General features: G+C 42.4%; 1 protein-coding gene across 1 annotated transcript; it reads left to right on the top strand.

The window, feature by feature from the left end:
• The first annotated feature begins 5,170 nt into the window (after window positions 1-5,170).
• Window positions 5,171-8,443, top strand: LOC136714917 (serine/threonine-protein kinase N2-like). The gene is made up of 9 exons (XM_066692544.1): window positions 5,171-5,449; window positions 5,738-5,829; window positions 6,043-6,219; window positions 6,582-6,644; window positions 6,919-6,995; window positions 7,093-7,235; window positions 7,674-7,781; window positions 8,073-8,150; window positions 8,246-8,443. Exons 1-9 carry the CDS (start codon window positions 5,177-5,179, stop codon window positions 8,441-8,443), a joined length of 1,209 nt encoding a protein of 402 aa, XP_066548641.1. The 5' UTR covers window positions 5,171-5,176.
• Window positions 8,444-12,868: the final 4,425 nt, after the last annotated feature.

Below are 12,868 nucleotides of genomic sequence, written 5' to 3'. Positions count from 1 at the left end.
GTGATGACATTATTATTACTCTTTTTCATTTTCATCAGATTTCTTGGATTAAATGGAAAGCAACTATGAATAAATGCATGATAGTCAGCTGAACTCTATGATTTGACTAAGCAGTGGGCACTGAAGAACAATGCTAATTACTGCTTTAAACAATGATGAGCAGTGCTTACTACAGCAAGACATGTTAGCAGACCTATCTGTTTATTGTGTTATGTCACCACAAATCAATAGTAAACCATATAAAATCAGATAAGCTGGAATTTGTGGAAAAGCTGGGCACAAGCTCTGAGACTATTAGCAAATTTGTCCAATGTTTATTGTGTCTCTTTAGAATGGTATAGTGTTCTCATTGCATTGACCCCCACCTGGGACCCCCAAGTGGCACTGCATTACACAAGAGCCATTCAGTGGGATTTAAGTAGGGGCAACGCAGACTGTCAAGAGTACAATCTATAAACCAATGTCAAACACACGCTATGACAGTCTGATAAATCAATAGGAAGGGTGCTGCTGTGCAAAATGGGTCACTGGACTGTTGTGAAATGACATTATGCAATTTGTGAAGTTTCAACTAATTAGAGAAGTCAACACCCCAGTCAGATATCTTTTTAAACCCCTACTGAGTGTGAATCGACGTGCCAGTCCACAGCACGAGAGACACCTCTTCCATGACTCGATACGTCAACATCCGTCCACAGACGACTGTGAGAGGACCCCACTCCTGACAGCGTCTCAGCAGCCCATGTCCAGCTCCTTATCATCTCATTCACTTTAAGCACATCTCTTTCATCTTATCTGCACTAACTAGCGTTGTTTGGGCTCTATGAGCTATACATGCATAGCTATATACATGCATGCATATACATGCATATACCTGCTAATTCACATCAGGTCTAGGTGGTCTGATCGAATCAGGCCTCACTCTGGTGGTCACACTACGAGCTGCAGATGGCGGTCTCGGTCTAGGACCTAGCAGGACACCATGGTCCTCAGACGTGAGTCGTGGGAGTCCACGCTTGTTCTGGGTGGCTGGTGGTGCCCACTGCCCCAGCTGCATCTCTGGCCATTAAGGTTGCTAATGCGCTCTCGAAACAGACAGGGATTGTTTTCCGGGCCACGGCTCACTGGGGTCAACAATGGTGTTGTTGCAGTCACTGGCCCACGGGCCAAACTGTTTACATATATATGGTGAGCGCTGCTCATTGTGATTGGATGCATTGAGTGCATCTGTCTTTGGTACTACTGATTCAAACCTAGAAACTCATGCGTATTCAAGGAGCGCTGCTTATCTGTCAGAACAAATAAAAACCACGAGCAACAAGAGTGTCACCATTGGGCTCCAACCCTTCTCCAGCCGTAGAATATTTGCATGCTGGTTCACAGTTTCCGCTTGCAAATACATGATTCAATCTCTGAAGGGTGCCATGCAGGCGTTCATACGAGGGCTTCAGGGAAGACGTGGACTTGGGCATTCAAATATCTCAAGACTTTGGAAGGGCATAAACACATTCCCTTGCTCGCCTTACCTGTAGTCAAACTTCTATATGTTCAAGGCCTTTGTCACTGGACTCATGATGGTAAGACAAACTGATGTACAGCAAAAACACAACTTTCAAAAACGGTTGAAGCTCTGTTGTTGTTGCTGGCTTTCAGGGACACTATTTTTCTACTGTAGTAATCAATGCCACCTTGAATTTTTATCCTCCAACTATAGGCCATACAATGCAATATTAACACAGTACAAATATTAGCTTTTTTGTACAGTTCCTACTGTGCCTGTGTATCCTGGATTTAAGATGTGTTATAATAATTATTTTATTGTCATTATTATATCTTGACACTCTTTTATACTATTAGGTCATCAGTACAATTGGATCCAGGGAAGTGGCTATTGGTATTGGAATTTAGCCAGGAGACTGGCTTGATACCGCTACTCTTTTTTTACACGTGCCTTGGGATCTATTAAATCCAGGCATAAGGTTTAACATCTCAGCTAAAAGACTGCATGGAACATAGTTTGGAAATTTACCACAAACTATAAAAATACATTTTACAAATAGTAATATTTCCATACTTGGACAGTATGCTTTTAACAGTATCCACTGGGTTGAAAAAGACCTGTATGTCTGTGTACACATACACATGCCTAATGGAAAATCAGACTGGGAAAAAATGACAATGAAGGTCAGCCATCATTCAATATATCCAAGGAACAGGTTGAATATCTCTTAGAACAGGACTTCACCATTCCTGAAATATCATGTGTGTTGTCTGCAAGTGTGAGACCCATCCGGAGGAAAATGATACGCGATGGACAGTTTGTAAAGGAAACATAACAGAGACAGCTCCGATGATGGACTTCGACGTCTGGTCATGGACATCAGTGCAGAATATGCAGATTCGAGATATAACAAGGTGAATGGAGCGTGGCAGACAGGTAGGGTATTTCTTACACATACACATGCCTCATGGAAAGTCAGATTGGGAAAAATAAAGGCATTTAGGTCCTGAATCATTTGCGCTAGTGGTTATAAAAATAAATAATGAAATATTTGCTATCCATACTATAGTTACAGTCGGTTACAATGCAACTTGAGTATTGTTTGTCTGGTGTCCACTATAAAGAAGATTTACATGTCAATGAAAGTCTGAAATGCCAACGTGAATCAGAAAGCAAAACCTGATATAATAATAATAACAAACCCACTATATATGTATCCCCACTGATCAATTATGGAAATTCCACTATCAGCAATGTGTTGTAACAGGAGAGACGCACACTTTTGAAGCACCACATAGGCTATCCATGCTCATAACTCATGCAATCCACTTCACTCATATTAACTTTGAATGATTTGGGATTTGACATGTCAAAAGCGCTCTGTGGCTCCCTGCGAAGGGCGCTAAACAAATACAAATGTATTGATTGATAGATTTCTGATAGTCTAGTAAATTAAGTTTAAAGTAAAGGTATATTTTTGACCAAGCAAAAATAAATATTGCTCGTTTCCACAGCAGTATGTATGGACTGGTTATTTCATGACTTGGGAACACTGATACAAGTGCAAACATCACCTTAAAATCTAGTAGGATTTCACTGTATTTTTATTGCCTTCAGAGTGAGTTTGAGCTCACAATCTGAGTGCACTACAGGTTTCCATTCTTCATTTCGGTAATGTATCAATGTATTTTAAACGTCATGTTTTTACCACTGGATAGAAATAGACTTACCATGGCAATACACATCATTCCCACTAGATGGAGAAGAAGTATGAATTTCATTTTAAACCTGTAAGACTTACACTTCTGCACCATCAGGCGGATATTATGTGAACTGCACTGGAATGTTTTTGATTTTGTATTCATCTTGGAAAGGCTTACAGTTGATGAAAAACAAAAGCAATCGGATCTTTATAGGTTATAATGCCAGTGCACTTTATGATTCATACTGCTACTTCATTCCGTACTATCACCGTGGGATACGGTGCATTGTGTCATCACGCAGTTGTGACGTCACAATGGTTCAAGAGTTCTAGATCGCTCTACTTATGCCATCGTATTCAGTTCCAGAGCAAACCCACAAGAGAGCGGACATCCCTTGAGTTTGTGGAAACGTCATAGCGAAAGCGGTGTTGTCAGTGTTTTTAGAGTTTGACATCGCTTGACTACAGCATAACGACAGTTGTGTTGTGTCTGTTTTTATTGGTTCGTGTGGAGGAGTGAGCCGGAGACAGACAGACAGACAGACAGACGGACGGACGGGTGTGCGTTGTTTCTGCATCGGCCCCTCTACTATTGACAAGACTACTGCGAAGCGTGAGTATGACAACTCCTATCGGGATGATAACTAACTGCACAGGGGAGTTTTCTAACGGAGACCAACAGACTTTTGCGTCCTGTATCAGGAACTGAAAACGTGTGCTTGTATGTTGTTGTCGGTCGTTGGTGCACATCTGAAACCCAAAGCTGGCCGCTGTGCCCCGGTGGGTTTGGGTGCTGTGGGATGTCACAGGAGTAAGATGTGTGGATGTGAAAGTGTCGCCGCTGACACTGCAACTCATTGGCTCATTTTAGAGGTTACTATTGTAAATGCAGCAGCTGTGTGTGCTGCTGTATGACATGGTGGGCAACTTGATCAGCAAATATACACGGACCCCTCCGTTATCATTACCGAAGGTCCGTTTGGCGCAGATGTCCGCAGTTCGGTGCAGGTCTGCAGAATCCCAGCGCTCCCATTGGTGGAGCCGCGCAGATCCGCGCAGAGCAGCGGAAATCTGCGCTACACGGACGCGTCCTTTGAACATATGAAACGCGCTGTACTGTGCGTTGATGGGTTGTAACTTTAGAAATGTCAGTCTTGTGCATTGTGTTACTCTTTTATTAAATACAAATGTCTAATTGTTAAATGTTTATCATCCAATCAATGCCCCATGTGTCTCTACATTTTTTGACACCTGTTTTACAAAGGATGTAACTGTAGCATCAAATTGCTCAGACTTCTGCATCCTTTGCTTGGCTATATAAGTTCTAAAGACTGCAGCAACACTGGCAGAACTTAGTTTCTGATTTGATCTACATCAGAATAAAACCAGTTACTTTCCATGATTGGAATCATAAATGTCAAAATGCAAACTATCCCCATTGCCCTGAGCCATGAGGTTCTGAAAGGTCAGTCCCTTTAAACTGTTCACGGGAGCTTTATTTGAAACTGTGTAAGTCATTTTATATACAATTTAAGTGATGCTCTGTCACGTGTCATGATGAATTGAATACAAAGTCGGGCTGTGCATTGAGCAGAATGACACCTTTTCTGTTGAATCATTGATCGTTTCCTTACCTAGCCTTAGAGAGCCGAACAGGTGGTAATATGTTGAGTGTTTGATCAGGATGCCAACTTGCCATTGCCATGCAGTATGTAGTTACATGTATATTAGGTTTGGTGGCATTAAATGCTATGCTTTAAAATGCTATTGATTGGCTTTGCACAAATGCTGGCTGCCCACAGGGTGAGCTGTAGGAAGAGGGTTCCAGACACTGTGCTTAAATCTTTTGAGGAGGAAACAGAGATGGAGAACTGAAGTGTGTTTGACAGTTTGATGGAGCCCATTGGAGCAGGATGTCTGTTTGATGTATCTAATCTCCTCTTGCTTTTTCTAACTGCTAGGGTCCAGAGAAGATGGGGTTCAAGTCATTCTTGAGGCTGTCCTACACATTGCCTACAGTGCTGGGGCTCATTTGCTGGCGGTGGTGCACGTCTTGCTGGAAAGAGCGCGGCACCAGTCACCAGGCAGAGGAAGGTGCTGGAGTGGGGCTGCCTGAGGCACACAGCCTCGCTCCCTCTTCCAGCCACGGCATCGAGGAGAAGAGCAGCAGGGGGCAAATGCAAGTGCATTCTGGTCTCGAGGACTTTGAATGTCTTGCTGTTCTGGGCAGAGGGGCGTTTGGAAAGGTAAATCCCAGTAATCAAAGTCATCATGGTTATTATGTGGGGCAGTTCCAACAATCAGTAGTTCAATAGAACATGTGAAGAAGAGATATCTGCTGGACACCAGTTTTCCTAAAACATATATTTGTGGACAATTAAGAAATTCATTTTTAACCTTTAACAAAACCTTTGTGTGTGACTTATTAAAGTACAGCATTAGTGAGGATGTGTTACTAAATGCTTGTGTTGTGAATGTAGATCCTGGGGTTGGGAGTGGAGTTTGACCATCTTGATTCTGTGTTGCTTTGATAGGTGCTGCTGGCTGAACACAAGAAGAGCAGAGAAATGGTGGCCATCAAAGCGCTAAAAAAAGTAGACATTGTGGCCCGTGATAAGGTTGACAGGTGAGGCTTCATTTTTATTTTATTTTGTAAGCAGAGCAAATATCAATAAACCTAGTCATGTTTTAATGCTACACACTAATGCACTGCATTAGCAAAGTCTTCATTGACTTTGTACTTTCTTACTCTGCAGGAAAGCTGCCATTTTGTTGCTTCTGCACCTGAGCTCTTTCTAAATATATACTCACATGCTGTCTGTCTTTTGTCTCACCTCAGGCTCAGGTGTGAAAAGAGGATTTTGGAGACTGTCAGCAGTGTGCGGCACCCCTTTCTGGTGAACCTCCTGTCTTGCTTTCAGACGCCACAGCATGTCTGCTTTGTGATGGAGTATGCGGCGGGAGGAGAACTCTTTGTGCACATTCAGACAGCCAGGTTTTCGGAGCCCCGGGCCGTGTAAGTGCAGAATTGTCCATCTCGGTAGAAAAGCTCGCTCTGCGAACAGTGATGATGTCACCTGAGGGGCATTTCAGCACTGTGCAAATTATTATTCCTAACCATTGGCCTCACCTCCACATAACAAAGCAAAGTACAACTAAATAGGCTAATATGATCATGATCACAAAAGGAATGCAGATGTCGTTTTTGGTGTCTGTTTGTAGTGTCTTTCAGATCCGATGACATGGATTGCTGGAGTTCCTGCATGGACAGGAAATTGGCTGGTTTGGCTCATTTACGTTTGAGTGCAATCAGCTTAAAAACCAGTGAGGACAAATATTTGAACTGTGCTTTTGTCGTTGGTCTCTTTTCTTGAACAGATTTTATGCGGCTTGCGTGGTGCTCGGCTTACAGTTCCTGCATGAGCGCAAAATAGTGTACAGGTAAGTTATCAGACATCAGCAATTCTTACCATATATGAAGATGAGAAAATCTACAGTCTCACAGAGATCAAGCACAGCCTAAACTATTCACCGATATCATTTAATTCCTCTTATGTTTTGATTGTTATGTTATGATTTATTGCGACGCTCACAATAGAATGTCCTAAAATCAGTGTGGACATGTACGTGATTGCAAAACGTTTGAGAATTGTGTTTCTGACAAGTTCTCTCTATATTCTGCAATCCAAGTGGTTATACTGTGTTTTTATTGCAGGGATTTAAAGCCTGAAAATTTGGTGCTGGACTCAGAGGGCTATCTGAAAATCACAGACTTTGGTCTGTGCAAGGAAGGTACGTTATAAATCAATTGTATTGTTTTCCTAGTTTGACTTTTTGTATAATTTCCTTTTGTACTACTAAGTGTTTTTTCCCAACTTTTTCTTGCTAGGCATGGGTTTCGGAGCTCGAACTCATTCAACTTGCGGCACTGCAGAGTACATTGCTCCAGAAGTCGTGGCAGAGAGGCCTTACACCCGGGCAGTGGATTGGTGGGCATTGGGTGTGCTCATTTTTCAGATGCTGGTTGGTGAGGTGGGTATTCTAAATAGAACTTCATTTTTTACCAGTTGATTTAGAAAATTACAAATATCCAACTTGACTCACCTAGGAATTTCAGAATACTATACATATCCTCTAAAATACTAATGCCACCTAGGCAAAGTTAAATCTATACCATGAGAGCCAGTTGGGTTATAATTCAAGCTTCGATTACGTAATTAGAGTATTTGAAAATTGAGTCAGGTTAGCTTCTTGGTGGGATTTCAGTTATTGCAGCGATGAACTGTGTGCTCTATCATTTATCTGCTTTAATAAGTCATGTCTAAGGTGTGCACTGACCATTGTGTTGTGCAGTAGACAATATTTGTGTCTGTGTGGCTCTTGCATTCCCATGCTCTGAATGTGAATAATCAAAGGTTTGGCCTGAAGTAAGCCTTTAATGTGCTGTCCTCTCTCTCATTGTGCCTGTAGCGTCCTTTCCAAGGTGTCTTCAGAAGAGAGGTGTTTCACAGAATTGCTAAGGCTAAAGTGAAATATCCTCGGTTCCTCTCCTCAACAGCCACCTCCATCATGAAAAAGGTCTGTATGCCAGGGTTATTCTTTCTTGTGACAAATTTTTGCCTCCAGCTTGTCCCTCTGTATCCTGCTTATAACCGTAATGAATGGATGTCACTGTTATTGAAATGTTGTGGAATTGCAAAAAGACACAGTGATTGTAGCAGTGGAGTGAGATTCACAATAACAACGCAATTCCAACATATGCTCATCTGTACTTCCAACTACAGGAACTTATTTTTAACATCATGTTTCAATTTTAAGTACATTGATGGAAAATAACGTGCTCTCCTTCTTGTTCTGAATCATCTGCAGCTTCTGAATAAAAGTCCCGGAAAGCTTGGGGCAGGGAAGAGAGATGTCGAGGAGGTGAAGAAGCATCCCTTCTTCAGAGTACGTTGGCGCACACATCCGCTCTACAGCCGCTCTTTCACATGAAGGTGGCACCGCCTTACCCTGACCGTCTTTTTATTCGTCTCTCATTGCAGAGTATGGATTGGCCAGGGCTTCTGGAAAAGAAGGTGAAGCCTCCTTTCATTCCTAACATCCAAGGCCGGGAGGATGTCAGCAATTTCAACAAGCACTTCACCTCAAAAGCCCCAGTCCTGACTCCATCTCACCAGCACCGGGTCCTCACCGAGCAGGAGGAGGAGAAGTTCCAGGACTTTGGCTTCACAGCAGATTGACTGCTTGCAAATTACGTTTTTTTTTTAATATGAAACGGCGGCAGTTAACCCGCAACCCGGATGCTGCTCACCCCAGCTGCTCACCAGTCTGCCCTGGAGGTCTCACCCGCGTGGGGGGCTTCTCTGCCAGCTTCCTCTGCACTACAGCCCACACAAGTGTCTCAAGTTTGGAGTTCTGACCAGTGCCCACACCAGCTGGCGCTGACCACATGTGCGCCTCAATTCATCCCCAACAATTAATCCTGTTACAATTCGTTGTCTTAACATCAATTAATGTTTTTAATTGATACATTAATTTGAGACTATAACCCCAATAATTAAGTTTTATGGAATTAGTCAGAACAGCCGGCAGCGAGGCTGCAGACTACTTAAAGCAGGATTCATGTTAAAGTTGTAGAGCAGTTGGTACAGTGGCTAGAGAACAGCACTGTGAACTTGGTGATCTGGGTTTGATTCCTGATTTGTATTTTTTTTTTAAATTAATTTCCTTGAGTTAAACGGTATCAGAGTAAAACGAATAATTACAAGGTGATTAATACAGATTTTAAATTCTCCTAATTAGAATTTTGTTTCAATAACATGGTTCAGGTAACATGAACTAGTAGCAAATCAGACAGCGAGGCAAATTCACTCATTAATATCCAGTTAGACTGGATCATTATTCGAATTTAACCAAGCAATGTAAGAAATCAATATTAATAATAATAATAATAATAATAATAATAATAATAATAATAATAATAATAAGGAATCCACATATGCACTGAATTTAACGTGTAAGTGAAAAAATAAACAAATTAATAAATTATATTTGTCAGAAGGACTGACCCTCCATATGTAGCACTGTATTTTCAAAAGCCTTGTATTTGTTCATTCTACTCTGATAACATTTAACTCCAGGAAATTAACAAGTACTGATCAGGAATCAAACCCAGATCACCAAGTTCACAATGCTGTTCTCCAACCACTGTAGCAACTGCTATACAACTTTAATGTGAAACCTGCTTTAAGTAGCCTGCAGCCTTTGCTGACAGCTGTTCTGACTAATTCTATAAAACTTAATTATTGGGGTTATAGTCTCAAATTAATGTATCAATTAAAAACACATTATAATAAATAATACAAAATAGTTGTGTGTCTGTGTGTATATATTTATTTATATATATATATATATATATATATATATATATATATATATATTGTGACAAAGAGGCTCCCTCAGGTGCTTCTTACACACTCTTGAGCAGGAAGGATACTGTAGAAGCCTCTAGAAGCATCTCAAAGATTAAATGAGAAACAACTAAAATAGAACTAAGACCACCCTTAACCCCCTTCTCTCTCTCTCTGCCTCTGTTGTAAACATATTGAAATGAGTCAGCTTCCTTCCCGTTTAAGGGGGGGCTCTGCAAAGCTGTGAAGACAAGATGTACTAGATATATGTTTGTTTGTGCCATAGATTATTTGCCTTGATATCATTCTCTTATTCGGTGGGCTGGCACCCAAAATATACGGGTGTAGTCCCCTACCATTGGTTAGAGACACAGGACTGTGTGTGTATAAAACTGTATGCTCTCTGAACTCTTTAAGGAAGTTGAGACAAATACCTGCGTGTCACCAGTCGATCTTCCTTCCGAGCGCTCGTAAATAAAGACTCTGTTTAATTGAAACATCTTGAGTCTGATTTCTGAAAATAACTTAGGGGATTCTTCAGAAACTGTCTGTTCAAAGCGGTTTCTGGGTTACCTGGGTCTATGTCTATAATTTCTGCCTTATAAAGCACAAGTCTCATATTCCAATAGCCAGTCCAAAGTTCAGTACACCAAAATAAGTTCCTCCTCCAAACAATATATATCACGCCAGAAAGAAAGTCCCAACAAGCAAGGGTCATACGCAGTAAGGTCTATCCTTTTGTCTTCCAAACAACACACAAACTCTCACACACAGTGTCCTCCTACTACCACACCTTTCCAGGAGCAGAGATCACTTTATATAGGCATTGCATTAGCCCTTAATGCCTGACAGGTGAGTCTGCTGCCCTTTGGAAACAAAGGACCTGGATGCTTCTTGGGGAATGTAGTTTTTTTAGCAGCTATGATTTTGTAGTTTGTAGCTCCTATAATAGCGCCCATCCACTACATGGCCATGCACTTTGCTACAATATATATATATATATATATATATATATATATATATATATATATATATATTTATATAGCCTGCCTAGTATACACTCACCTAAAGGATTATTAGGAACACCTGTTCAATTTCTCATTAATGCAATTATCTAACCAACCAATCACATGGCAGTTGCTTCAATGCATTTAGGGGTGTGGTCCTGGTCAAGACAATCTCCTGAACTCCAAACTGAATGTCTGAATGGGAAAGAAAGGTGATTTAAGCAATTTTGAGCGTGGCATGGTTGTTGGTGCCAGACGGGCCGGTCTGAGTATTTCACAATCTGCTCGGTTACTGGGATTTTCACGCACAACCATTTCTAGGGTTTACAAAGAATGGTGTGAAAAGGGAAAAACATCCAGTATGCGGCAGTCCTGTGGGCGAAAATGCCTTGTTGATGCTAGAGGTCAGAGGAGAATGGGCCAACTGATTCAAGCTGATAGAAGAGCAACTTTGACTGAAATAACCACTCGTTACAACCGAGGTATGCAGCAAAGCATTTGTGAAGCCACAACACGTACAACCTTGAGGCGGATGGGCTACAACAGCAGAAGACCCCACCGGGTACCACTCATCTCCACTACAAATAGGAAAAAGAGGCTACAATTTGCACAAGCTCACCAAAATTGGACAGTTGAAGACTGGAAAAATGTTGCCTGGTCTGATGAGTCTCGATTTCTGTTGAGACATTCAAATGGTAGAGTCAGAATTTGGCGTAAACAGAATGAGAAACATGGATCCATCATGCCTTGTTACCACTGTGCAGGCTGGTGGTGGTGGTGTAATGGTGTGGGGGATGTTTTCTTGGCACACTTTCGGCCCCTTAGTGCCAATTGGGCATCGTTTAAATGCCACGGCCTACCTGAGCATTGTTTCTGACCATGTCCATCCCTTTATGACCACCATGTACCCATCCTCTGATGGCTACTTCCAGCAGGATAATGCACCATGTCACAAAGGTCGAATCATTTCAAATTGGTTTCTTGAACATGACAATGAGTTCACTGTACTAAACTGGCCCCCACAGTCACCAGATCTCAACCCAATAGAGCATCTTTGGGATGTGGTGGAACGGGAGCTTCGTGACCTGGATGTGCATCCCACAAATCTCCATCAACTGCAAGATGCTATCCTATCAATATGGGCCAACATTTCTAAAGAATGCTTTCAGCACCTTGTTGAATCAATGCCACGTAGAATTAAGGCAGTTCTGAAGGCGAAAGGGGGTCAAACACAGTATTAGTATGGTGTTCCTAATAATCCTTTAGGTGAGTGTATATACACATATATGTGTTCTATGGCTCTACAATAATTTGGTTACAAATGATCAAGTGGAGAACATGTAATGATGGGGGCAAATTGACAGGGACAAATTGTCACGGGATGAATTGTCATGGACCCGCTGTCCACCCTCAGGCAACTGGGCTCCTGCCTGCGTCCCAAGGTGCACACACAGCAGACCCCAGTCAGGGAGAGGGCACGCTCTTGCGGCACATGGTTCCACATGCGGCCACCTCACCCTGCCCCCGGAGGATGGCCACGCCTCCTGCACCACACGCCTGGGGCCAGACCACCTGTGCAGGGCACTGGAGGACCCCTCCTGTGTGAACAGACACCACTGCTTGGAGTGCATCTCTGGGCGGCCCTCCTCAGCACATTTTCGTAATGCCAGATTGTGCCAAATAAAGACTTGATGCTTTTAAAACAAACACTGAAGTGTGATATCAAGTTAAAAGTCAACAACTTTCTTGACTACTTTTGAATCTCTAAATTAACCAGAAAGGTGCATTTTATTCTTTCCCCCCTGTTCTTGTATTAAGAACACTAGTAGGGGACCTCAGGAAATAGATACAGGAACAGGGAGTCAAGTCTATTACCAATTGCTGCAGCTTGCGCCGTTCCCCCTGCAGCGCTCTTCTGCGTCTCGACTGGCTCTTGCGCTCAGCTTCTCACAGACTGCGGACCCAGTGTGTCTCCTTTCCGTCTGACTCCATTCCCCTTTTCACTGGTCAGCTCCCTCTCACAGGGCCAGAGAACAGGTGAGAGCAGTCCAGCTTTGGGGGGCACCTGTGATCAGGGACAGGTGCTTGGCGAAGGGCAGAGGACCATGGTTAGTGATAAAACACACAGCACTCAATAATTCGATTACATCAAGAAACACACGTAAATAATAAACAGTGGTAAAGGAAAGGAACAGTCAATAAAACAGCCAGACTTATTCCAGGTCTGAAGGGAATGTCCTACTGAGAG

Source organism: Amia ocellicauda, chromosome 19, assembly GCF_036373705.1.
Source record: "Amia ocellicauda isolate fAmiCal2 chromosome 19, fAmiCal2.hap1, whole genome shotgun sequence".
Classification (NCBI taxonomy): Eukaryota; Metazoa; Chordata; class Actinopteri; order Amiiformes; family Amiidae; genus Amia; species Amia ocellicauda.
The sequence above is the reverse complement of the archived record's forward strand: the minus strand, read 5'-3'. Positions and strand labels throughout refer to the sequence as shown.

Coding starts and splice junctions, on each gene's coding strand:
- LOC136714917 (XM_066692544.1), top strand. CDS start 5,177: ATGGGGTTCAAGTCATTCTTGAGGCTGTCCTACACATTGCCTACAGTG. Junction 6,996..7,092: donor CTTTGGTCTGTGCAAGGAAG/GTACGTTATAAA, acceptor TTTTCTTGCTAG/GCATGGGTTTCGGAGCTCGA. Junction 8,151..8,245: donor AGAAGCATCCCTTCTTCAGA/GTACGTTGGCGC, acceptor CTCTCATTGCAG/AGTATGGATTGGCCAGGGCT.